Source organism: Oryzias melastigma, linkage group LG7 (assembly GCF_002922805.2).
Source record: "Oryzias melastigma strain HK-1 linkage group LG7, ASM292280v2, whole genome shotgun sequence".
NCBI lineage: Eukaryota > Metazoa > Chordata > Actinopteri > Beloniformes > Adrianichthyidae > Oryzias > Oryzias melastigma.
In genome coordinates this window covers 3,210,291-3,234,336 of record NC_050518.1, presented here as the reverse complement: position 1 = coordinate 3,234,336, position 24,046 = coordinate 3,210,291, and the positions used below count along the sequence as shown (strand labels likewise).

Sequence of the window (24,046 nt, the reverse complement as noted above, 5' to 3'; positions counted from 1 at the left end):
AAAGCATGTAACATTTTTTTTGCTTAAATTTAGTGAATATTTTTTAAAAATAAAACAATCATTGGGGATAAATGTTTATCTTTAACAAATGTCTTTAAATCAACCCTACATTAGACTGCAGCACTTCAATTTTCAGATGAACATTTCAGTAAATTGCAGGATTGTCAGTTTTATTGAAGTAGTTTTTACAATTCATTGAATCTGTAGGTAAAAACCACAAATGTCCTCACTAAGAAAACAAATCACGAAGGTTACATAATGTTATTTCTAACAAATCTGTTAATGTGTCACTAAAACTGCCTCTTCCTGGTGTTCACTGTTGCTTGAAAAGGTCAACACTCAACCAAGATCAAATATTTTTTTGTTAAGATTGAAAGGATAAGGAAGGGGTTAATATGAAGTTGTTTTGTTGGGAAGAAATGTTTTAGAAATTCTTTTGAATCTACTTGTTTTGACTTGAGCTGAACTTAATCTCCACATCCTTGACTTTTCTGCCAGTCTTATGGTGTGTGCCCTACCTCTGGTTTCTCAGAAACTCTTGTCCTGTGTTACATTAGAAATATTTCGTGTTTGCACAGCTGCCATTGAGAGATGCCTGAATAATGTTCCATTGTCCTGCATGAAACATAAAACCTGCACTTCAGGAATAATGATGTCAGAGCTGTTTGTTCAGCAACATCATTAATAAATATTGGCCTTTATTTGAGTCTTTAAATTAAAAAATATTGTAATGTTAGAACATGTTTGTTCTTTGTTGCAGGTATTAGCTGTAGGTAGATCTGTTAGAACTTCAGTCAAACTTGTAATGAGGTACAAATGTGTGATGCTGGATAAAAAACAATCCTGATTTCTTATCTTAACCTTCAAAGTCCCACTCCAATGAGAATTGTGTTTTTTACATGTTCTTGTGGCATTTCTCTCACGATGGAGGACATATATAAAGAAAAAAACGTTAGCTTAAAATGCTATTTCTGAATATTTTTTATTCAAATTGCTGAGAATAAGGAGCAGATGAAAAACTGCCATTTGAAGAAGTAGCATAGGTGCTGCAGTCTGAACTACAAGCTCCCTGCTCCGCTCTATCCTGATGCACTCACTTGCAGACAAATAGATCCATAAACATCTTTATTTACCACGTCTAAGCTGGAATCTAGCTCAACTGTGATATGCTGTAAGCTCGTGGGAGAGAGTATAAACAAATGGATGATGGGAAATCAGGGCAGGCTTACTTTGCCTCAACAGAACTCAAAGATACATTTCTGATGAACTCCTGCCCTCATAATCATAATTAAATGATTTTAGAACAGATCAAAAGATGATTGGAGTGGGACTTTAAAGTATTACAGCTGTCAATATTTTTGGACTAATTTGCATTTTTTTTTAACTCTTGCTGTCTAATTGTGGTCATTTTGTCTCTGTCACATCTCCATTCTATATAGATGTATTTTTTTCCTGTGTTCTGCACATTTTCTCAGTCAGAAGCTATACATTTTCCTAAAATGTTTGTCATTTTCTTTACGAAGGTTGTTGCAGGATTGTGCATTTAAAAAGATGTCCCTTTATGCTTTTATTTGTTGCTTAAAGGGTAACCAAACAGGGAAGTTGGAGGCTGACTCCACCCACAACCGAAATGTGAAAAACCAGTCTGAGGGGGGGGGGCTGTGGAACAGGACAGTTATCATTACTGGAGCTACAGATCATGACATGGGACTTCTGAAATCACGTGGGACTTAAATGGTTTGACCAAATTTGTATCTAATACCTCTCTTCAACCTGTAAGGGGCAACACACAGACAGTTATACAGTATTTTCAATAATTAAGTTTATTTTTATTTATCAAAAATTTGGCAATGACCAACAGACAGCACTTTTAAAGCCTCATTCATAGGGGTTAACAGCCAAAAAAAACTTATTTAGGGTTTGGTTACCCTTTAAACTCACCTTGACTGCATGGCTTTGTGTTTATCAGATGACTAACCCCCCCTTTTCTCTATATATTTTTTAACCTAGTGTCTGTCCAGCTTTTGTCTTGTACAGCTTCCTCTGCTTTCAGCCGGTAGCTCTCTTCCTTTCTCTTTCTGCCGTCCTGAGCTCTTTGGAGTAGTTCTGTTTTAGTCTGGTGGCATGAAATTTCTGATACCTCATAAAAAGATGATCAAGCTCTATCTCAAGAGAGAATCCAGATACAGCCTTTATGAGTTATTGTACCTTCCTGGAAAATACATAAACTTTTTTTATTTAAATGTAAATCTTGTATAAGTGCTTTAAAAACAAAAGTTATTCAAATAGACTCATTTGAAAGTCAAACTTTTTTATTCATAACATATTTTCTCTGTGTTCTAATTTTAGTGGGGAAAAAATATCATATAGTTAAAGTCTAATTAATCTAATCTGACTTCTCCACCTTCACATTTGCTGTTTCTCTCTTTGAGATAGAGCCTTTTTCTAGGGTCCGACTGAGTCAGGTAGCGTAGAGGAACCTTTCAGGTGCTTTAAAATGACTCTTCTTTATTTTTTGGCGGACTCATGGTTTCATCTTAAAGCACCAAAGATGTAATTGCCATATTCTATTAAATACATTTAACACCTGAGCTCCAGAGTTTACGTTCTTTAATTTACTGTACATTCTGAAGGAGAAAAGAGCTGCTTTTCTCCTTCAGAATGTACTGAAATTATCGTGTTAACGGTTGAAAAGTTACAGAGTCACACATCCTGACTCAGCTGACCTCTATTCACCCCACCCTGCTTCAGCAACAGCTTATCTGAGGGAATCAGACCCCTGCTTGATCAGCCTTCCTGCATGACGGATAACATGTGTGTGTAGTCACTAGTTTTCTCTCAGCCACAAATTAGTAGTATAGATCTGACTTTAACTTTCTTTCCTGTCCTTTAACCCTTTCTTGCTTGCACTTTAGATTGAGCTGTTTTGTGGAAGTTTCTTCCTCGTCTGCTTGTCTGTCTCTGCAGCTGTAGATGTTAAGTCAGATCAAAAATTGTCCCACGTTTTTGTGTGTTTCTCTATATGCAAGTGAATAAATCAGCAGTCTTTACCAAAGTGACTGTTCATCTCAAATTACTGTATAGATGGTGTAATCTTTTTCTGAGCATTTCTTACAGCCTTCAAGCTCAGTGAAAGTTTCTGCTCATTTGTGAATATTTTAGGCTTTATCTTAATCTCAACATATATTCTTTAACTATTTCTAGACTGTGTTATTTTTTCTATCTTTAATGGAAATAAGTTCAAGGTCTGTTTGTAAGAGTCAGCACTGGTGTTCAGGTGCTAGCATGTCAGTGTTGTGGTCCTGATGCTGGAGGCTTTGGTTTGTGTGGTCTGTTCACTCAGATGACGAGGTAACAGTGGGGAAGTTCTATGCCACCTTCCTGATACAGGACTACTTTAGAAAGTTCAAGAGGCGCAAAGAGCAAGGGCTCGTGGGAAGACGATCGTGGGAGAGGCTGAATACTACTTTGGCTCTGCAGGTGAGTGAAGCCCTATCTGTGTCCGGCTCAGATAAACTGATACAGGAATAATTACAAAAAATAACATAAATGTCTTGACAGATATTTAAATTCTAACAAAGCACTTTGCAAATTCAGATAAAAACACAAACATGTCTGTGTCCCACTTTTATGTTGCCTCCACGTGAGGTTGGCCACATGTGGCTTGTTTAAGCTTTTCCTGGCCAAAACCCAAAAGCTTGACCTGCAAATCCTCACGAATGCGTCTGTCCCTCAGGCCTGTTCCAGGGTAAAATCCTCGTCATTTGGCTGTCTCTTTGACTCCATCACAGTAGTACTGAAAAACCAATGTAAAAAGAGAGATCTTTAGAGAAGCTTCTGAAATCTCAGCTCCCAAGGAATTGAGGAACTTTTCCACCACAATAAAGTGGTGGTGTTTTAGGAACAATAAAGAGGTTTTATTAAATGTTTGATTCTCAGTCTTAAGCATTTAGGGAAGATCTTTTCTCTAGTTTTTTGTCTTATTTTGACAGATGAGCTCAGAAATGTACCTGTCATTTTGGTTACCTTCTGATGCTTTCATCATATTTTTGTAAAATTATTTAGACATTTATTTAGACAGATTTCCTCCATTTTTAGAAAAATGAAACACCTTTATGTCCTGATTAGACTGACACACTGCTTTAAAGCCATTTTTATAATTGTCTGACATTCATGTTGAAGCCTTTAGTGACCCAGCAGCCCCACGGTTCAGAAAAACTCCACTCTCAACACAATCACTATTAAACACTGCTGACATTTCCAAAGAATTAAGTGGACCTACAATTTGACAGAATGCATTTCCAAATATTCCTTTTCTGAAAAAACAAAGTTTGATTTTGTGTTTTGAAGCTCACCATTGCTGCATGGCTAAAAGAAGTAGCCTAAAAAAAATTCAGATTTTGGCTAAGTCATCCACTTGCAGACAAATAGATCAATTAACATCTTAATTTTCCTCGTCTGAGTTGCCATCTGGCTCAAAACTGTACGGTTGGATGGATCTGATATTGCTTGCTGTTTATGCTACGGCAATATCAGCTTGGGGTTGTGAGGGACTGTAAGCTAGCGGGAACAGGAGCGGAAAAAAGAATAGAAAAGGAGAGAAAAGGCTGGGCTGAAAATGTTCATTTTGAGAATTTTTCTTTTTCTCTTTAATTGACTCCACTCCACATTGAACTGTTTTTAAGTATTTTTGTTTCTTTTGACTTCTTTAGTAAAACCTGACTAATAAGTTAGTATAAACACTGCAGAGGACCCAAAGCTTGTGTTCACCTGCACCCCCAAAGTGCGAAATTTGCCACTGAGCGGGAGAAAGTGTAAACAAAAGCATGCTGGGATAATAACGTAGAGTTACTTCCGTGCCAACAGTCATAACCCAACTTCTAATGAGATCTTGTTGTAGAAAAAAAATGTCTTAAAAAATGACAAAGACTTCTTGATTTTGACTAAAAACTGCATAATCATGATTGAAAGACCACCGGGAGCAATTTTATAAAAAAAAATATAGTTACAGTGAGTCTTTAAAATATGGTAAAATATATCGAATGTCAAAAATTTAAGTTTTTAATCCTTGCATGTGTTAAATAGTTTACAGTATAGGCTCATACATGCACGCAAATACTCCTTGTAGCCCAAAAGTTTGACATTAAAATGCTGTTTCTGCAGGCCGGCTTGCGCACTCTCCATGACATTGGACCAGAAATCCGTCGAGCCATATCATGTGACCTGCAGGAGGAGGGGCTAGTAGATGTAACTGCAGAAGAAGAAGAGGAAATCTACAGGGTAAAACCCTAACGCTAAGACACATTTCAGAAACAAAATTCTTGGAATTAGAGGCTGTTATCTGGTTAAAATATCCCTCATTGAAAATGGGGAGCGTGCATTTTTAGTTTCTTTGATTTCCTCTGTTGTCTCCTTCTACAGCGCAATGGTGGCCTTTTTGGAAACCACGTTAACTGTGTGAGTGGGGACCAGCAGGGCTCCCACCCCCCCACCACTGTCACTCAGCGCCCGCTGCAGATCCTGCCGTTTTCCTGCAGTGCTGCAGTCGCACCCACCCAGAATAACAGAACCGCTGGCAGAGAAGAAGAGGAGGAGTATAACCATCATCAAACTCCTCTGCCCGACGGGTCCCCTCGCTGTAACTTCACGGTCCATCGATCCCCGATACCCTCCAACGCCAACCTCAATAATGCCAATGTGCCCTCGCTACTCTCAACTACACCTGGGGGGCAGCAGAAGTGTTTATTGCAGAGAAGTTGCCCGTCCTCCACCCGGAACAGATCCCCCAGCTCGTACAGCAAAGCAGTGCACAACAAACTGTGGAAGTCTCACTCCACCAGGTTAGTCCGTTCACAGAACTGATGAAACACAGATGCTTTGTTCTCTTCACCATAATAAACAATGACCGTTATACTCCAGAACATACGTGTTCAGCCGCTGACCTAAATATCTGATCTGCAACACAAGTTTAGCACAACTCATTAAAATGCTTAGCCAAGTTTTTAATGTTGCATATTTCAAAAGCTGTTGACTGTTTACGAGAACTGGACTGAGTGCTTGTGACATCACCTATTTGTTTTTTTTTTTTTATTTAATATGTCCCTATTAAATAAATCTAACTTAATTATAAAAATGGCTTACTTATGGCTCCAAATAAATGAAGTCCATTCAGTTGCCATTTTTTCACGATGCGGATGTCCCCAGGTTGGAACCAGCAGTGATTGGTCCAAATCAATCCAAATCATCATTTCTATGGCAACTGCTTTGCCATTTCGAACTAAGCTTGTTGGAAGTCCATATCCCAACCAATCAAATGTTTTGAATGTTTAACAGAAGACAACTTACTTATTGTGGCATCTGATTGGCCAGTTAAGATTATCAAGAATGTGTCTAAAAAATATCAGAGCAAGAATGGTTATTCTGACAAATAAAATGAGTAATAGCTGTACATTTTTTTTTATAGAAGTTTGATTTTGGAGCCAAAGAGTACTTCCTGTTTGGGGTTGGGGTCACTCAGTTCAGTTCTCATATACAGTCAGTTAGTTTTCCAGAGTAAAATGCACTGTACAGACGAGAATAACCAGCCTGCTTTTGGTAGAGGGAGTCACAGCACATCCCAACATGTCACAGCTTGTTCAGTTTAAGGGACAAATTGGTCACAGCTGAATAGCTCACAGTGTTTCACTGCTAACAGCCAAAAAGGAAACACATGACAGAAACCAGAAGAGGCTCAGCCCCTCAAGTTTTAATTCTTGCCAAAAACGTCCAAAATTATACTAAAAATGACAATAAATGAAGTTTGTATAAAATGTTTCCAGTTTTTATAATCATAGATAATAAAATCTGTGAGAATGTCCCAGCCACAAGTCAATGATTGTCTTTCCATAAAAAACAGGTACTATGAAATACTGCCTTGAAAACATTTTCATCATTTTCATGTTGTCATGTCACATGAAACAACCTACTCCTCGAATCCGGTTTCAAATAAAAACTTCATCTCTTATTCTTCCTTTGCTACCCTCCTTGAAGCAGGACACGCTACTATGAAGCATACGTCAGGTACGTTTATGTGGTAACATCGGCAACCTGAAATAGTGTTCCAACATGCCTATTTACAAAACATGTTATAAAATACACGATAATTACTATAATAATTATATTGATTATCTGTCATAATCTGCCCACAATTCTGAAAAAAACTGAGTCAAATTATTCGACACCCTATGAGTCGCAATGACGAATGAATGTGTGCTGATGAGTGGCTTCTGACTTTTTGTTTTCCTGGGAAATCAGTGTCATTATATAGCAATTAGGTGACAAAGTCTTGCTGGGTTTTTCTCTTGTAATTTTGGCAACAGATCACAAGGAAGTGTCAGAGGGCTTCACCCAACCATTCGCCGAGAGGAGCCTGGGAGTACAAACAGCGACGATGAGCGAGGTTCAGGGGACTACTTCAGCGGTGACGAATTCCATGAAGATGACATCATGCTCACAAGGGACAGGTAAAGATTCAACACGGGAAAGACCCGTTTCCTTTACTTAATATCACCGATAGATCTTAGTATTTGTTGTCATGACTCATGCTTTTGCCTGAAGAGCTGAAGTTCCCACATTAATGAGTAATGCATGAAACTACCGTCAAAAAAAATAATTTCCTTTATTTCTAAAGCACCTACCACCACAAAGGAGGCCTAAAGTGCTGTACACACAGAGAACATACAAAAACATTGTGCAATATTAAAACATAGAGAATAACAAGCATAAAACCAACTTTAAAGAGATTAAAGCCAACATAATAAAAGGGCTAAGCTAATGCTAAAACACTGTAATGGAGGAACAATTCTTTTTTTAAAAACTCTTCAAGAACGTAGTAAACTTAAAGGTAAAAACAAGAATTTTAATAAAATTCAAGTACTGCACTGGCAGCCAGTTTAAAGAGCCAAAGATCGAGGTAATTGGTCAAACTTTTTTACCCCACAAATAAATCTGGCTTTTGCATTTTGGACCAGCTGCAAAAATGGGTAACCCAGCATATAAAGAAATGCAGAAATATAGTCTGGACAGCACGAATGCATGGGTGACAATTTCAAGGTTCTTTTTTGAGATAAAATACTCAATCCAAGCCAGGCATCTAATAAATCTGGTCACAGCATTTATGTGGAGGTCAAGGTTCAAAGCAGCATCAAGTTTCACTCTCAAGTTTGTGACCATAGACTGCTCAAAAGGGTCAAGAAAGAGGAAATCGTGCAGTCGGATTCCTTTGCATATCAGGATATAAATTTAACAATCGTCGACATAGAGGTGGAAATTCACCTCATGCTTCCAATACCAACAAAGAAATAGAAAATAGCAAAGGGCTAGCAAAGTTATACATCAAAAATGTAAAGTTATTTTTTCCTCCTTGTTTTGGTTTTTCTTCAGACTGATCTGCATGGACTATAGTGATGAAGCCGAGGGAGATTATGAGGTTTTCAGGGATGCATGTCAGCCTGATGGTTTCTATGACGACGATGACAAACAGCTTATCTGCCAACAAGAAAGACGATCACCGAGACGATGGTTTTTACCCTCTCCTCAAGGTAAATACTGGATTTTTTATTTGCAGTCTGAGCCTAGTTAGTAAATTATTTTATGTATTCTTGGTTATTTTTGCATACAGTAAAAGTTTTTTGTAGTTCAGCTTTGTGGAAAACACTTTAAATTATAAAGATTTTTTTTATTTAGGTTGGTAAATAATTGTCATTTTTGTTTTTTTTTCAGCATGCAACACGCCAACATTTAGTTTTGAGTGTCTTCGCAGAAGGACTAGTATAGATGATGCTCCCTCCTCCCCATCATGCACCGCTCTTCCACTCCACCTGATGCAGCAACAGGTACAGTTCTGCTGAAATAGTGAAGAGTTATTATCCTCTAAAGGTCTGTTATTACTATTCTGTCTTTCTCTGCTGCACTCAGGTGATGGCAGTAGCTGGTATGGATGCCAGCAGAATTTCACGACCGTCTCCGACGAGGTCGCTTCGCTCTTGGGCGACTCCTCCAGCCTCCCCCCACAGTCGTGACTGCTCTCCCTGCTACACGCCACTCATACAGGTCCAAAACCCAACTGGTGCTTGTTCTTAGATTTCAAAGTGATGATCGTGTCTTTGTGGAAGGATGTCAGTAATGGTCATGCCAATAACTAATGCTGTCTTAAGGATGCCACATTTACCTATTCAAGGTCCAAAACCTGTTTTTAGTTGTTCCTGGCCACTGCATCTTTAAAATAAAAGCATTGTAACCACACAAGGTTTTTATTTTTTAAATTCAGATGCATTGCTCAACATCTTAAAATTTAGTCTTGTAACCATACAAGGCTTTTATTTTGAAGACACAGATGCATTGCCTCCGCATCTTCAAAATAAAAGCCTTGTGTGGTTACAATAAAATTAATAAAATTCTCATAAAAACAAAATGTGCCACAAAACGTTTACATAATTTATAAAAAAAACAATTTAGAATAATTTGATGTTGTTGAGTCAAATGTCTGTCACCTGTTAATCTTGTATGCTCAGGTGGACTGGCGAAGCTCCGGCAGTGTGGGAAGCATCCCTGGTTTAGTGAAGAGGAGCTCTTGGTACACAGACAGCCAGGACGGCGCTCACAGCTGCTGCCACTCTCCATCACGCCTGCAGCTTCCTGCAGAAAACTGCACACACGTCCTGCAGAAGAGAGGCAGTGCTAACAGTCTGGTGGAAGCTGTAAGATAGTCATTGAATGTCTACTAATCTCCATAAATCCAAAGCACTGATTGAATTGCCAGAAGTAAATAATCATATAAAAATTAGTTATCTAAAGTGAAAACTCTAGTTAGCACTGAAGATAATGCATTTTCTTGTCAATGATAGTTTTTACAGAGACTTTTAATTCAAAAGTTGTTGCTCTTGATTCATTTTAATACTTTTTGTTCTGTCTGTCTCAGGTGCTGATCTCTGAGGGTTTAGGGAAATATGCCAGGGACCCCAGATTCGTGTCTGTGACCAAACATGAGATCGCTGACGCCTGTGAGATGACCATCGATGAAATGGAGAGTGCAGCCAGTAACCTGCTGAATGGCAGTATGGCGAACGGCAGCAGCGAAGGAGCGGGCAACACTGGTTCAGACTCTGGCACACAGCAGAGGGACCACAGCGTGCGCGACTATAGCGACGAGGAGCCGTACGTGGCCGTCAGATGCGAGGAGGACTTAAAAGATGAGATGATATGCATCACTTCACTATAGCAGCGGCCCACAAACTTTCTTTTTCCAAGACTTTTTTATTTAACAGCAAAGGGACATAAATTTGGGAGAAAATACATAAAAATGAAAGACAGATGAGAACAAAAGTGCCTTGTTTTTTTTTTTGTTTTTTTTTCCTGTTGGTGGAAGAGCAACGACGGTCAAAATTTGTGGAGATCTGCTAAAATGAATTTACCCGTTTTTTCAAGCAAAAATTCAAGCCGCTTTTGTGAAATTGTTTGACGTTTTGATTGAGCTTTTGAATTAATTTTCTTCCAGCGTTGGCTGAGGATCAAACTGAGCTTTAATGCGTTTTTATCCCTGCAGCTTCAGGTCAGTCCTGGTATGATGGTGGGCGTGTCTTTGTTCTGCTGCAATCTTCTCATACAGGAACGCCGGCCGTGCACTGTTGACTCAATTTTCAAACTTCATCCCTCCAATTATGTGAATCAGAGATTTAAAAAGTTAAACCCTAAGCATGTCCATGTTTTTAGTGAAGTTTTGGCAAAAGTGTGCTGCTAAAGGCTCCCTCAAGCTAGTGACAGATCCCTCCCTCTTCATTGCAGCCTGCCTCTGCATGTTGTCAGCATCTGGAGGAAAACACACTGTGAAAACGCCACATCCAGCTCTCCAGCTGCCAGTTAGTCACCGTCTGCTCAGCCTAAATAATCTGTGTGAAACCAGATCACTTTTTCTCCAGTCTGTTCCAGTGTTGGAACTCTAGTTGAGCTGGAAATGGTTTGTGTGGATGCAAAAAAAAGAGAAACCAACTACTATAAACTAACCACTAATCCATCAACTCTTTTTAAAAAAATTTTTATAGGCATGCAAGCTTCCCTCATTCAAAACCAACTAAATAATGGTGATGTTTTACACGCTTAACACAAAACAGAGGTAGACAGTAAGGCTGGAACTTTCTGGAAATCAGTAGTGAACTTGGGCTTTTTTAGCCTGTAAACTATTAGTTTTAAAATGTCTATTCATAATATTAAAAAAAAAAAAAATCTTCAATCTAACTACATCTTAATGACCCACTCTGATCATCTTTTGATCTATTTTAAAAGCGCTCCCAGTCATTTTTAGTTATGATTATGATGTTTTTAGCCAAAATAGTATTTTTTTAGGACATATTTTCTGTAGAGTGGCAGTAGTTCATTACAAATTCACCTTTGAATTATGGGCACAGAGTAAGCCTGCCACTACTTCCCATCATTCATCTGTTTACACGCTTTCCTACTAGCTTTTAGCCCCTCACAACCCCAACCTAACATTACTGGTTCAACAGAAATGGCGAGGAATATTGGGAGTTATCCAGTCGTACAGTTTTTGAGTCAGATACCAGCTCAGACGGGGAAAATGAAGACGTACATGGATCTATTTTTCTGCAAGTAGATGCATCAAAATGGAGTGGAGCAGGTATCCTGCCGCTGTAAATTTTACGTTGCAAAAACGTTTATTTTATTTTTTTCGTCTTCTCCTGATTCAATATGATTTGAAGAAAGAAATACTTAAAAACTTAAGATTCATTTTCTTTATATATACCCTCCATCATGAGAGAAGAACATATTTAAAACACCAAAAACATAATTTTCATCGGAGTGGGTCTGTAACTCATCTCTCACTTCATTTGAAGCCCTTGCAATGAATTCAGGACCACAGGGTTAATTGTTGCATTACTGTTTCTAACTTGAAAATAACGACATATCGGTTTAAATACTTTGTCCTTAGGCATTTCCTCCTGTTTCTGCTCACTGACACGATCCAACTTTTTCCCCACTTTTCTCACATAATATTCTTTCATTCTGTAATAATAAGTACATTTAGGTAAACACAATGAATCGTCTTTGTAAACCAGAATATGCAAAGCATGCTTTCCTTTTTTGAAGTTATGAAAATCAGTGCATACTGAGAAATATATTTTTTAAGACTTATGTAATTTTGAATTCTTCACTGTCATTGTTCAATGTCATTGCAAATGCTTGTTTTGAATTTTTGCCAAAGCAGAAACCCCTGGTTTTTGTTTTTATAGCTGGAAAAAATGTTTTTCTTTCATGACAGAAAATAGGACTGAATTTAGAATTTGTGTAACAGCTGCCAAGTGTGGTTTCAATGCCTCTTGAGTTCCAGTACTTTTTACTGTCGTTGGATTTCAGGGCCTGAACTGGAATTGAAACTGTAATCTTCTTTTATTTCTGTGAAGAAAAAAAAAAAGTCTGAATGACTCATATATATCCAAAACAGATCCTGTTATGAGTAACTCGTCAAATATTTCTCCAAATACTGGCTGAGTGAAAGTGTTCAGAGAAAGACCTTCATGTTTTGCTTTGGCTCCAGTTTCTGTGCAGAAGCCGAAAACAAGATAATTTAGGAGTCAGATGGTCACACCCCTGCAAATTTGTTTCTACTTTAAAATTCTGGATTTGGAGGTAAAATCACCACCATATTGACAGAGGATTTTTTTTACGCTTTTTATTTCACTTGTTATTGGATCTGTGCAACAAAAGGGCTTCTTTAGGAAAAAATGGGAATTTTATTTAGCTCATTCAAGGTAAAAAGCCTTATTAAAGATTGCAGTTGGATGTTTTCATGCATAGAAAATGTTCATTCATGTTGGGATCTGGGGTCCACTGTGGATGTACTCACTTCTTTGGTTCCAGAAGGCTGGCCTGTGCAAAAGCTTTAAAGGGCAAATATTACTGACAAGTGAGAATAATGCATTGTCAAACTGCATGTAATTCAAACTGGTGGTGGCTAAATGTTTTTACCTCTCCAACTATCCAGGTCTGATCATTTCAGGGAAACGGTGGAAGTGGCAGCATTTGCACAAAATAGAATTTACATGAAATTTTCACCTTTTAAAAAAGATTTTTGCTTCAGTTTGGCTACCTCGAATGTCACATCATATTTATTAATGTAGTTTCATAGAAAAATATTGGAAAATTGAATCAATTTTTAGGCAAATGAAGCTAGCAATGATACTTATTATATGATGTTGTGAAAAAAATCTGGAAGATTCAAGTAAGCCATAAATAAATTAAAAAATGCTTTAGGGAGGGAGTGTTCATACAGGAATATTTTCTTAACCAGCTTTTTTATTACAAAGTAATTTGGCATGAGATTTTCCTCCTTTTTAATAAACGGCAAATGGAGCAGGAAGCAGAACCTCAGTGAAAGAAAATGACACTTGAACTCAGACGTCTGTAGTGAACATCAGAATGAAATGTTTTATCAGGACATGAAGAAAACACAAAGCTTTGTTGTGCAGCACAGCTTTATTTTTTCTACCTTCCACTGCTCTACAGGTGTATACAAAATTATGTAAAAAAATCTGTAATATTTGTAAAAAAAACTTCTTTCTACCTATTTGCTGTTTAAAAAATAAAGCTCTATCTACTTTGTAGCATAAGAACGAATACCTGATAGATTTTGTACCAATAAAAACAAAAACTCTGTTTTGTACATTTGAATTTTTGCCTGAAATGAAAACTAACCTGCTGCATAAAATGACAAGGACAAAGTCGCAATGATTTATTGACAGTCAGTACAAAGAATAAAAACAATAAAAAATCTAAAAAAGGATGGCAGTTATTTCCCTTTCTGCTCCTTCATTGTCATGATTTAATGTTATTGCACAAATACACTAGTAAACAATCATCACTTCAGTGATAGGTCATGATAAGTGACTAAAAGTGATTAAAAAAACTTCAAATTAAAATTATGATTGTCTTTAGTCACAAATAAGTCACCTACAGTATAAATGTATTGATTATTAAGCACCTTCATTTAAAAAACTTCAATTATACACAATAATCAGCATTGATGTGAGTAAGAATCAATAAAACATTTAAAAAAATAAAGACAGAAGTGGCTGAACATACATGGTTTCAGTTTCTAGGTATGGATGATCCTGCATGGAAAGGTCACTGAAGCATACCTGAAACTGCAGAGGCTTTAAGATGGAAGGCTTGTTCTGTTAATAAATGAGAACAACAGCTATTTCTGTTGGCCCTAATGTGCTTGGTTACCGTATCTTCTACCTCCTGTTTACTCCTTTCTGAAGAAACACTAACCTCCTTACATGGTTTGGGAAATTATTCACACTTCATCAGAATCGGTGCAGCTTCTCTCACCATAGAAGTGCTGATTTCCTGTTGATATGCAACGAGTGCAGAAAAGGCCGTGATAAGAATGTGTCGCTAAAATAGATGAGCCTGCAGGACTCAGGGAGGATATTAAAGTCTGTGAACTGCAAAAACTTCATTTTAGGATTGGGAAAATATGCTTATTTGAAGAAAATTGTATTTTTTTATGTCTTTCAAGAAAAATAATCTTATCAGGAAAAACGTCCAATGACAATATAACCATTTTGTTTCATTTAGTTAAAGACAATTTTTTCAAATTTTATGGATTTTTTTCCATTTCTAGGGGTTTTTGTGTTTTTGCAGTGTGATCGAACAGCTGATGTGAGTACACAGAACTGAGCTGAAACTAAAAGCTGCCAATCACTTAATAGAAATGAATGTAAAGGTTTTTACTGTAAACAGCTGTGAGCTATGTTGAATCAGAAAAACACAGTGCAAAAAGCTTTAAGCTCTAAGTCACATCTTTTGTTTCTTCAGGTCATTTAAAAAAAACTGCAACTTTTTCAGTCTACTTTGAAATGGACAGACCATCTAGTTAACATAAATGAGTTAATTATTAAGCTACAAACCTAAAAACTAACTGAATGAATGATAAAGTATTGTGCCATTGAAACAGAAAAAAAGTGAATCCACAAATATTAAATTCACTGAAGATCAAGTATGAGGTATGAGAAAAAAATCATTTTAGGACAAAAAAAACCCAAAACAAAGGATGACTTCACTTTCACACAGGAACTTTTTTAGCATAAACTCTTCAGATAATTATTTGTTGTACATCAGCTTTAAAATATTTTTAAAAACTAAAAAACATTTACAAAATCTGTCTATTTGAAAGAATCAAGTCAATAATTTTCTCTCGAGAAAAGACATAAAAGTGAAATGATCCGTAGGAGTTTAGGGCAGGATTTTTCACTCCTTTCTCGTTCAAACAATTCAGTTTAGCTTAATTCTACTGCAGTTGTTAAGTTAAAGATTTAAAGTTCTTCTACATAAACACTTTTTTAAAATAATGAATCGCTTATAAGGCGCTACAAAAGTTAGTGTTCGTTTTTACCAAGAAAAATTGTGTTTAGTGTGTATTTGGCAAATGGCTGATGATCTGAATGCTTGATTTAGAACAGGGAATTTTCACATTTGTGATGTTTAGTTTGGCTGAACTGAGATGAACTTTTAGATTAAAATCTGTCAGGAGCAGAAACTTTTCCCACGTCTACTTGACGAAGGTGACATCTCAAGTGACAAATACATGTAGAGTTTTGAATGTATGAAATAAACATTTAAAGATTCCTTCACATTAAAAGACTAATGACTAAAATGATTACTGCACCTGTGGATGGAGCTGTAACTGCATCTGACCCCCACACACCCTTTACCTGTCAGGTAAACAATATTAGATCATGGTCTCCATTTATCTCTGTGTTTCTAACGTTGGTGGTTGGTACACAGGAACTCCTGGGTCTGCAAGAGGAGGGCGACCTCTGATGATATCTGCAGCCTTCTCAGCGATCATAATGGTCGGGGCGTTTAGGTTTCCGCTGACGATGCTGGGCATGATGGAAGCGTCGACCACTCGAAGGCGTTCCAGGCCCAAAACTCGCGTGTCTGCGCCAACGACCGCCATCGGGTCTGACGGGGAACCCATCTTACAGGTGCAGGATGGGTGGTAGGCGCTGTCTGCCTTTTGGCGGACAAAAGCGTCAATATCGTCATCAGACTGGATCTGCGGGCCGGGCTGTACTTCAGGGCCGCGGAACGGATCAAATGCCTTCTGAGCAAAGATCTCTCTGGACAGTTTGACACACTGCCTGAACTCCCACACATCGATGTCTGCAAAACATAAAGGTAATGAGTCACAAATATTTGTCAAAAAAAACGAGGCTGTTCCCTTCTTTCATACGCAACAATGTGAGGACTCACTCGTTTTCATTGTTTGGGAGGGGCTGGTGCTCAGAGAGCAGGGTTTTGAGGGAATGCTCATAGATGTGTGAATGGAATAAAATACTGCTTTGGGATTGTTTTTCATACAACAAAAAGCTCTAAAAAGTTGATTTTGCATGATATAGGCCCTTTAATAGCATCTAAAAAGTCTGAGACAAACTCTGTGAACCACCAAATCAGCCATGACTGAAGTTCTGAAGCTCAGAGTGAGTATTCTTTTGTTCTTTTCTTTACTTGCTCGACAGAAAACTCCTGATTTTTGTCCAAAATGTTCCATGGTACCATGTCAGAGACCGGTTCTTACCTGTGGAAAGATAGTTTGGCTGTAGAATTGGGTGATCCAGAGGGTTGGTGCTCTTCAGCTTCATCCACCCAATACTGGTGCTCCTCATAGGTCCAACATGCACCTACAATGCCAAAAAACAGTTTATCCTCATAAAAAACGCCTTTCTGTATTCATATACAGAATTAAAGAGTTTTTTATGTTTTCAAAAGACTTAGTTTCAGATATAATACACATGTATAGGCCTAACAGTTGTTTTCACACATCTCTTTGACCAATGGCATTGACCACATATGTTGTAACTTTTGTGTCTTCACAATGCTGTCTGATTTAAAATTAAGACAGGTTACATATTGAACCATGGTCATACTTTGCACAAGATCAGTGAGTTAAAATAGTTAAATGAAAGACGAGAAGATAATGTTGACGCTATTTTTCTCTTGAAAATTTGTACATGAGTGGAAAAAAGTAAAGTAAAGTAAAGTAACAAGTAGTGAATTACTTTTTAAAATAAGTAATAAGTAATTTCATTACAATTTCATCCAGTAACTAAAGTAAATTAATTAATTACTTTTTTAAATTAGCAATGGCTTCAGATCAACATGAAAAATGTCTTTTTAAGACATTTAGGTTGTGGGATTTTGGTTAAAAACTTCATAATTAAAACACTACTGGGAACGTTTTTTTTAAAATAGAAATAATTTTCATAAGGGAACTTTAAATGGATGAGGAGTCGTCGCTGGTCTATGGCCTAGAATGGTTATGCTGTCATGCTTCCAGCACTTGTGCTCCCTGGCTGCAGTGGTTCCTGAATCGTCCCTTTGTGTTCTGTCTTGTGCAGTTTCAGCAGATGGCCGTTTAAAGTCAATGCTGCAGTATATGTAGAATGTATACTTTGTCTCACAAACACTTCCCAACAATTACATGATTACTATTATAGTCATGTACAAACAATGCTACAGTTATATTTTTATGTACAAATACTAATATTGTCTTGCAGAGACATTTTTTACCTATGCATAAATACGTATACACTTGCAAAAACTATCATACTCATGTAAATACTATTCTTCTCTTAATTTTTTGGATAAAACATCTACTCTCTCTCTCACAGGGCTTTTTATTTTAGTAGTAATATTTTATTTTACTATGTATACCCTTTTCTCATCCTGGAGGTTTACTAAACTCTTTCTAAAATCTAAATATCCCATTGTGGAAATTTTAAGCAAAAAAGAAGACAAATAAAATAAAAATATATCCATAGATTTATCATGTCCATTCTTCATTTTTAAATGACCAGATAAAGCAGTTCAATGGAGTCTGCAATGGTTGTTTCCAGATGTATTTCTCAGCAAGTGACTGTTAATACAAAAAGAAACACTTCTTTGGTAATTTCTGGGAAAAGCAATACTACTTCTGTATTATTTAGATGAGGTTACTGACTTTCCAAGGAAAGATGTCTACATCTCTATAAATACTTCTCGTGTTTTGTGTAGCCTAGTTTTCCTGATTATTCTGTGTGTACAGAGCAAAGAACAGTTACTAATGAGTTAAACACAAACATTTTCAATGATTCCTCTCTGAAGTGGAGCTTGAGACAGAAACCTTTTATCAACCTGTCTCCTGCATAAACAGCAGAATACGGGTCTAGTTCAAACATACCTGATAGGCCTCAATCTTCGATGCAACTCGTCCATGGTCAATTACTTGGGAAGGAAGAAAGTGAAACTGGATGTCAGGGTGTGTTACGTTCGGTCGACTGCGTATAAATCCCCCGCTCTCCAAATGTGCGGTTGCTCCGTAACCTGGGGAATCAAAGCCAAACATCGGGATGAAGTTTGAGGCTCACAGGGCAGAAATGAGACATTAATCAGTGTATGTGTCTTCTGCTCCTGGCAGCAAGCGCTTCTGCCTCTATCAAACTTCTTTGTACTCTGTCAGCTGATGAAACGTGCAAGAAAATGACCTCTCAGGAGTGTGCAGTAAACAAAGAACCCTCAGAAAAGCTACAAAAAACAGAAAGCTGCTAAAAACTGGTAACTATTGTTCATTTGTGCAGCTACAAAAAACCCTCATGTTGTAGTTTCCTGTGATGTCTTAGAAAAATGCAATTTATACATTTTTTAAACTGCAAAACAAAAACAAAATTAATCTAAAAGTTTTTAAAAATTTAAGACAAATCAAAACTATCAAAAACCATTAGTTTGGAAATGCTCTCTAAATTGTCAATCCCACAACCCTTTGTTGGCTCTTGTGTTGTAATGCTGGTGAATGTGGTTTACCGGTAAACAGGCTGAGCCACTCAAGGCCGATCTTAACCATGTGGAACGGTTTCTGCGCCTTGTACAACGTGATGGGTTGAGTGCACTGCTGCTGGACATATAGCTCCAAATGATCCTGCAGGTTACTACCAACACCTGAAGAGAATTCACAGAAATCCATCAATCAGGCAATTATTCAATCACTTCATTTGTAGAGCATCTTTTGTCAACACACTGTAGAACACAAGGTACTTGACAGAAGACATATACAAAGTAGGGGTGTCAAATAATCGCATTAATCGCGGTTAATTAATTGCAGACAAATTAGCATGTTATACTTTTTAATTGCGTTAATCTAATTTTTAATCTATAACTATTTTTGTGTTCTCAAATGTAAAAGACAAAGGTCCAACTGTTTATTTGAATTCAACTGAAAACCTTCTGACGTTGCTCCCAGTGCAGGTTTTGGTGTCTGTGTACCATTGTCTACACAGCACATGGTGCTGCTGTGATGTCATCAATGTGCGACTTTCTAGTTCTAAACAGAACTAACAGAAACAAGCCACAACGCCACAGCTATTATCTATTATGTAAGGGATAAAGCCCGACGAAATATCATAAATTATTGGCTTGAAGGGCTGATCACACGGGACAATAAACTGTGGAATAAAGTATGTCAACATTTATTATGGGAATAATAAGAAGTTTGTGGTCAATACTTTTTTAGATTGCTAATGAATTCATGTATTAAATTTGAGCACTCTGGACCTGATGTTTAGTTCTTGTTTTTTTTTTGTTGTTTATTCTTAATTGCTCGAAATTGAAAAAAAAATGCCCCTTGTTGGTATAAAAGTAAAATTTGATTTCATAAAGACAGTTTTTTTAGTGGTAATTTTATCTTTTAGTGTGCAAATATCATGAATTTGAATGAAAATATCTCAAAATGAGGCTTTTTACAGCAATCATTAAAATATTTGCAATTAATATCAATTATTTAAATTAATTAATTAGAGGTCACGATTAATTAATCGCACAAAAGAATAATCACATGACAGCACTAATATAAACATAAGTTAAAACGCAAAATATTTAGAATAAAAGACCAACATAAAATGGCAAGAAATACTGTGGCTAATACTTTTTTGGAGGCACTGTTGAGATTAAAGGACAGAAATGATAAAATATACAAATGATAAAACAGAAAAAACACAAAACTGTTAAAAGCCGAGTAAATATGCTTATTAAATGAGTTATCTAAATACAGAAATAAAAAGATACATTTTTAGTTTGCATTTAAAAACCTCCACAGAAACTCTCCGGTAAATTCTTCCACAGATGAGGACCACGATACTGAACGGAGGCCTAGCTGGTTCTCAACAGGGTATAGATAAGAACACAACCAGAGAATCTGAGAGTTCTGGAGGGTTTGTCAGGACATTTAAATAATAGAAGGTCCCTATCAATCCTGAAGACCACAGACAGCCAGAACAGAGACTTTAACATAGGAGGGATGTGGGAGAAAGATAGAAATCAGAAGATGCAATTTTTAAAAAATGTCCAACTGGAAATATTTTCAAGCACTGTCAGAATAGGTACCTGGCAAGTGCTGAACAACAGGGATGCCAAGTTCCTTCAAGTCATCTGCATTTCCCACCCCAGACAGCATGAGGAGCTGAGGGGAGTTGATGGCTCCTCCGCTCAGTATCACCTCTTTTTCTGCAAACACCTGAACAAAAGAACCCAAACATGTTAGCATGGACATTGCTGGAAACTGCATTGATGGAGGCTTCTCACTTTCTTCTTTTGTCCATCTTGCATGTATTCCACCCCAACAGCACGACCACCATCAAACAGGATCCTGGTGGCCACGCAGCGAACCTCCGTCTTTAGGTTGGGTCGGCTCAGGACGGGCCTGAGGTAGGCGCTGGCCGTACTCCATCTCTTCCCTGGAGATTGTAGAGAAGAAAAAGAAAGAGTTGTCAATAGTGGGATGACCGATAAAAACCCTCAGGACCCTCAACTGGCTCAACTTCTGTTTTTACTTTTTGTTGTTGCTTCTGCTTTTAATCAAGTTGAGAGGAATCCTCCTGACTTAAGCTCACTGAGGGAGACTTTGGCCGCACCCAAATACTTGCCCAGCTGTAATATCACCTCACAAACATTTCCATTAGCTGGAGCACATTACATCCTGGGTTGTTAAGTAAACCTTCAGTAAGCAGTGAAAACATTATCAGAGCTTTTCGTTACAGTTGCTTTCTCAGCAGTTCTTGATCTCTTTATTTACTTAACTATCCCAGATATTAGATATCTGTTAATAATACTTTATTTTCCAAGTTCCTTATTTTTAATTGAACTGTTAACAGATTTAGAAGAGGAGCTTAGAACAGGAATTTTGAACCTTTAACTCTATAAGAGTCATTTGACCCAGTGTCTTACAGACCAGAACCCAACCAGAGCCGCAAGTCCAACCTCAACATTGTTCTTCCTTTAGAAAATGTAGCCTTTAAATATTTACAATAACTGAATCATATACTTCTCTATACACAACTATCTAGACTTCTTTTGATTTCGACTGCAGTTCTTTCAAAATAAAATGCACCCTGTGTCAAGTAAAGAAAGAAAAAAAAAGAAATAAGAATGCAAGAAAATTCAGTCAAACATGGTGTTTTCTATCAGTGTGACTTCGGTGTACTTTCAGCCTTTTTCTATTTTTACTATTGGATGTAAACTAGCACTGTAAACGTTCAATCAAACCTTATTTATAAAGTTTAATTGAACACAGTAATGCATGCAATAAAGAAGATTACTAGATTAATATTTATTAATGCCAATTAAGTACACTCGATGAAGCAACCATCTTCAGGCGTTCAGGCATCAACAGCGTGCATTAATTTCTGATAATGCTCAGTTTTTTGGGTTGTATCGCACTTACAACATGGTCACTTACAAAAGAAATCAATATTTAAGAGATTTTTAATACTTTATTGTTGTTATTTTTTAGGTTTAGATCGCTTTTTCACAAAAGGTGGACTATTTGATAGATAATGTGGCCTGTTGTCACGGTAACCCAACAACGGATAACTGAGCAGCAGCGACCTCGACTGCAGAAGCAAAAGAAAGTGATTTAAATGCTGATCGTAACAATAGGTTAAATAAAGCATCAGTTTAATTATTTAAATTGTAAGCAGGTTTTTAAAACTAAAGCCATAATGGAGGGATAAAAGAGGCTCCAGGTTGCAGACTACTTAACATCTGCATTAATGTGCTTTTATGGACACAAAATGTTGGTCATATTATTGGAGATAATTGTATCTACTCCTATTCAGACAAACTTATTTTGTGTTGTTTCACAGAACAATGTCGAATACATTAGCATTAGAAGTAACCGCATGTGAGTCTATTTCTACCTTTGTAAATGGTCATGTCCATCCACCCCAGGCCTTCCTGCTGGTATCCGTTCATGTCGTCGGTGAACGGGTATCCGGCCTGCTGCCCCGCCTCAATAAAAGCTTTGTGAAGGGGGTGGTTGGTCTTTCCTCTAGACACATGGAGAGGTCCACTGCCCCCTCTGTACCTGTCAAACAAGAAGAGAAACGTCCCAGACTGATGAAGACACTTCAATGAGACATTTCAAGAAAGAAGATTTTAAGTCCAGATACCAAGACTCAAGAAGAAAAAACCACAATTCACATTTATTTAGCACCCTCACATGTTTCACATTGATGGCCCTATGTTATTAAATACAGCTTTATCTCACAAGTGCATCAGGTTATATGGCTAAAAAAATACAAAAATTACAGGAAGTTATTCTAAGATAACAGTTTTTTAAAATTAAGAATAGCTTCTAATCAGTTTCCTGTTCTCCACTATGTAAGACCTGTGGTTGGCACAGTTAGAAGTGCTTATCAACTTTAATCTTGACACTCGTGCTCTTCTACAGAAGCAGACAGATCATTGACTACCCCTGACACACTTTAGAAACTAAATGTAAGACGGTAAACAAATGAGTAGCTCTAAATTGTTATCTAGATTGGGATATTTTTTTAGAACTAAAAAAAAAAACAAAAAAAAACAAACAGATTTGTATCAATACACAATGTAAAAAGTAGTAAATTTATCACCCAGAGGTTATCTGGTCTCTTGGGGGTAGGAGGGGATTACTAACAGAACAAATGTATAAACTTGGCAGTATAAATAAAGCTTTACGTCAACACACTGGATCTGATTGTGACTCAACTGGTCATGCATCCTGACCTTTGTGTCTTTCACATCATTGCTTGAATTGTGTCTCTAATTTTGAAGGTCATCTCAGCCGTTGACCTTTTGCCCAAAAGACTGATATGCAATGATTGTATCTTACTGTAAAATCCTTGAAAAAGACTTAAAACAGGTAATGTTACAAACTACTGTGAAGAGATTTCTTATTTCCTATTCGGCAACAATCGAATGTATTACATAGCTTATAAAAACACCTTAATCTCAGAACAACAGAGTTCTGTAATCCTCTAAGTCAGCCTTTTCAGGCCAGTTTAATGTCAGACAATGTTTTCACAGACTGGCAGTTTTTTAAATTCTTTTTATTTTTAGCTTTAAGTTTCTCTCAATTTGTGAGTGTAACGTGTATTTTCATCCTTTGTAGCTGCTATAAACTATATGTAGACCCGATTTTGCGTAGGAACCTTTGAAATGTGATAGGGCAGTCTTCAACTTTGACAACTTCTGAAGTGTGGCAAACAAATACTAAGATAAATTTTAAAAAGTCACTTAAACTGGTATTTTTCTAAAAACAACAATAAATGTGAATCCAGCGTTTGATAAACTTCTTTTTTTAGCAGCACCCTCTTGAATCCATATTTGGAGTAAAGACTCCTGTTGTTTGTTAAATGCAGATGTCTTTTATTTTGAAGTCTTCTGTTTCTTCACTGGCTCTAGCTTGTTCTTGCTAACTTTGCTAGCTTGGAGGTTTCAAATTAGAGGTTGGCAAAACCGTTTTAAGATGACAGCAGATGTATTTGTGAAGATTGACATGCATCAATAATGAGTTTGATGTGGTGAGGAGAATCCAGTAGTCTTTTTTTTTTTCCAAAATAAAACTTCCTTTAGAATGAGATAATAAATAAAAGGGTAAAACTGAAAAATGGGTATTTTAAAGCTCTGCAAATTTAGA

The 24,046-nt window shown here is 37.0% G+C and overlaps 2 protein-coding genes across 4 annotated transcripts in view; one reads left to right on the top strand and one right to left on the bottom strand.

Annotated features, from left to right (window-relative positions):
* Positions 1-11,259, top strand: part of cacna1db (calcium channel, voltage-dependent, L type, alpha 1D subunit, b) — an 81,697-nt gene extending 70,438 nt beyond the window's left edge. For all 3 annotated transcript variants that reach the window (XM_036212646.1, XM_036212647.1, XM_036212648.1), the window contains 10 exons: positions 3,344-3,480; positions 5,164-5,280; positions 5,422-5,840; positions 7,030-7,059; positions 7,359-7,502; positions 8,422-8,579; positions 8,761-8,873; positions 8,956-9,090; positions 9,552-9,737; positions 9,959-11,259. In XM_036212646.1, the coding sequence (XP_036068539.1) occupies positions 3,344-3,480; positions 5,164-5,280; positions 5,422-5,840; positions 7,030-7,059; positions 7,359-7,502; positions 8,422-8,579; positions 8,761-8,873; positions 8,956-9,090; positions 9,552-9,737; positions 9,959-10,258 (1,739 nt within the window). In that variant the 3' untranslated portion in view covers positions 10,259-11,259. The remainder of the gene's footprint in view (positions 1-3,343; positions 3,481-5,163; positions 5,281-5,421; positions 5,841-7,029; positions 7,060-7,358; positions 7,503-8,421; positions 8,580-8,760; positions 8,874-8,955; positions 9,091-9,551; positions 9,738-9,958) is intronic.
* Positions 11,260-13,508: 2,249 nt separating this feature from the next.
* chdh (choline dehydrogenase) overlaps positions 13,509-24,046 on the bottom strand; it is a 15,195-nt gene continuing 4,657 nt past the window's right edge. The window contains exons 4-10 of the mRNA XM_024293427.2: positions 22,287-22,453; positions 20,674-20,825; positions 20,476-20,605; positions 18,901-19,035; positions 18,281-18,423; positions 16,640-16,742; positions 13,509-16,224 (exon numbers count right to left, since the gene is read on the bottom strand). Of these exons, the coding sequence (XP_024149195.1) occupies positions 15,806-16,224; positions 16,640-16,742; positions 18,281-18,423; positions 18,901-19,035; positions 20,476-20,605; positions 20,674-20,825; positions 22,287-22,453 (1,249 nt within the window). The 3' untranslated portion in view covers positions 13,509-15,805. The remainder of the gene's footprint in view (positions 16,225-16,639; positions 16,743-18,280; positions 18,424-18,900; positions 19,036-20,475; positions 20,606-20,673; positions 20,826-22,286; positions 22,454-24,046) is intronic.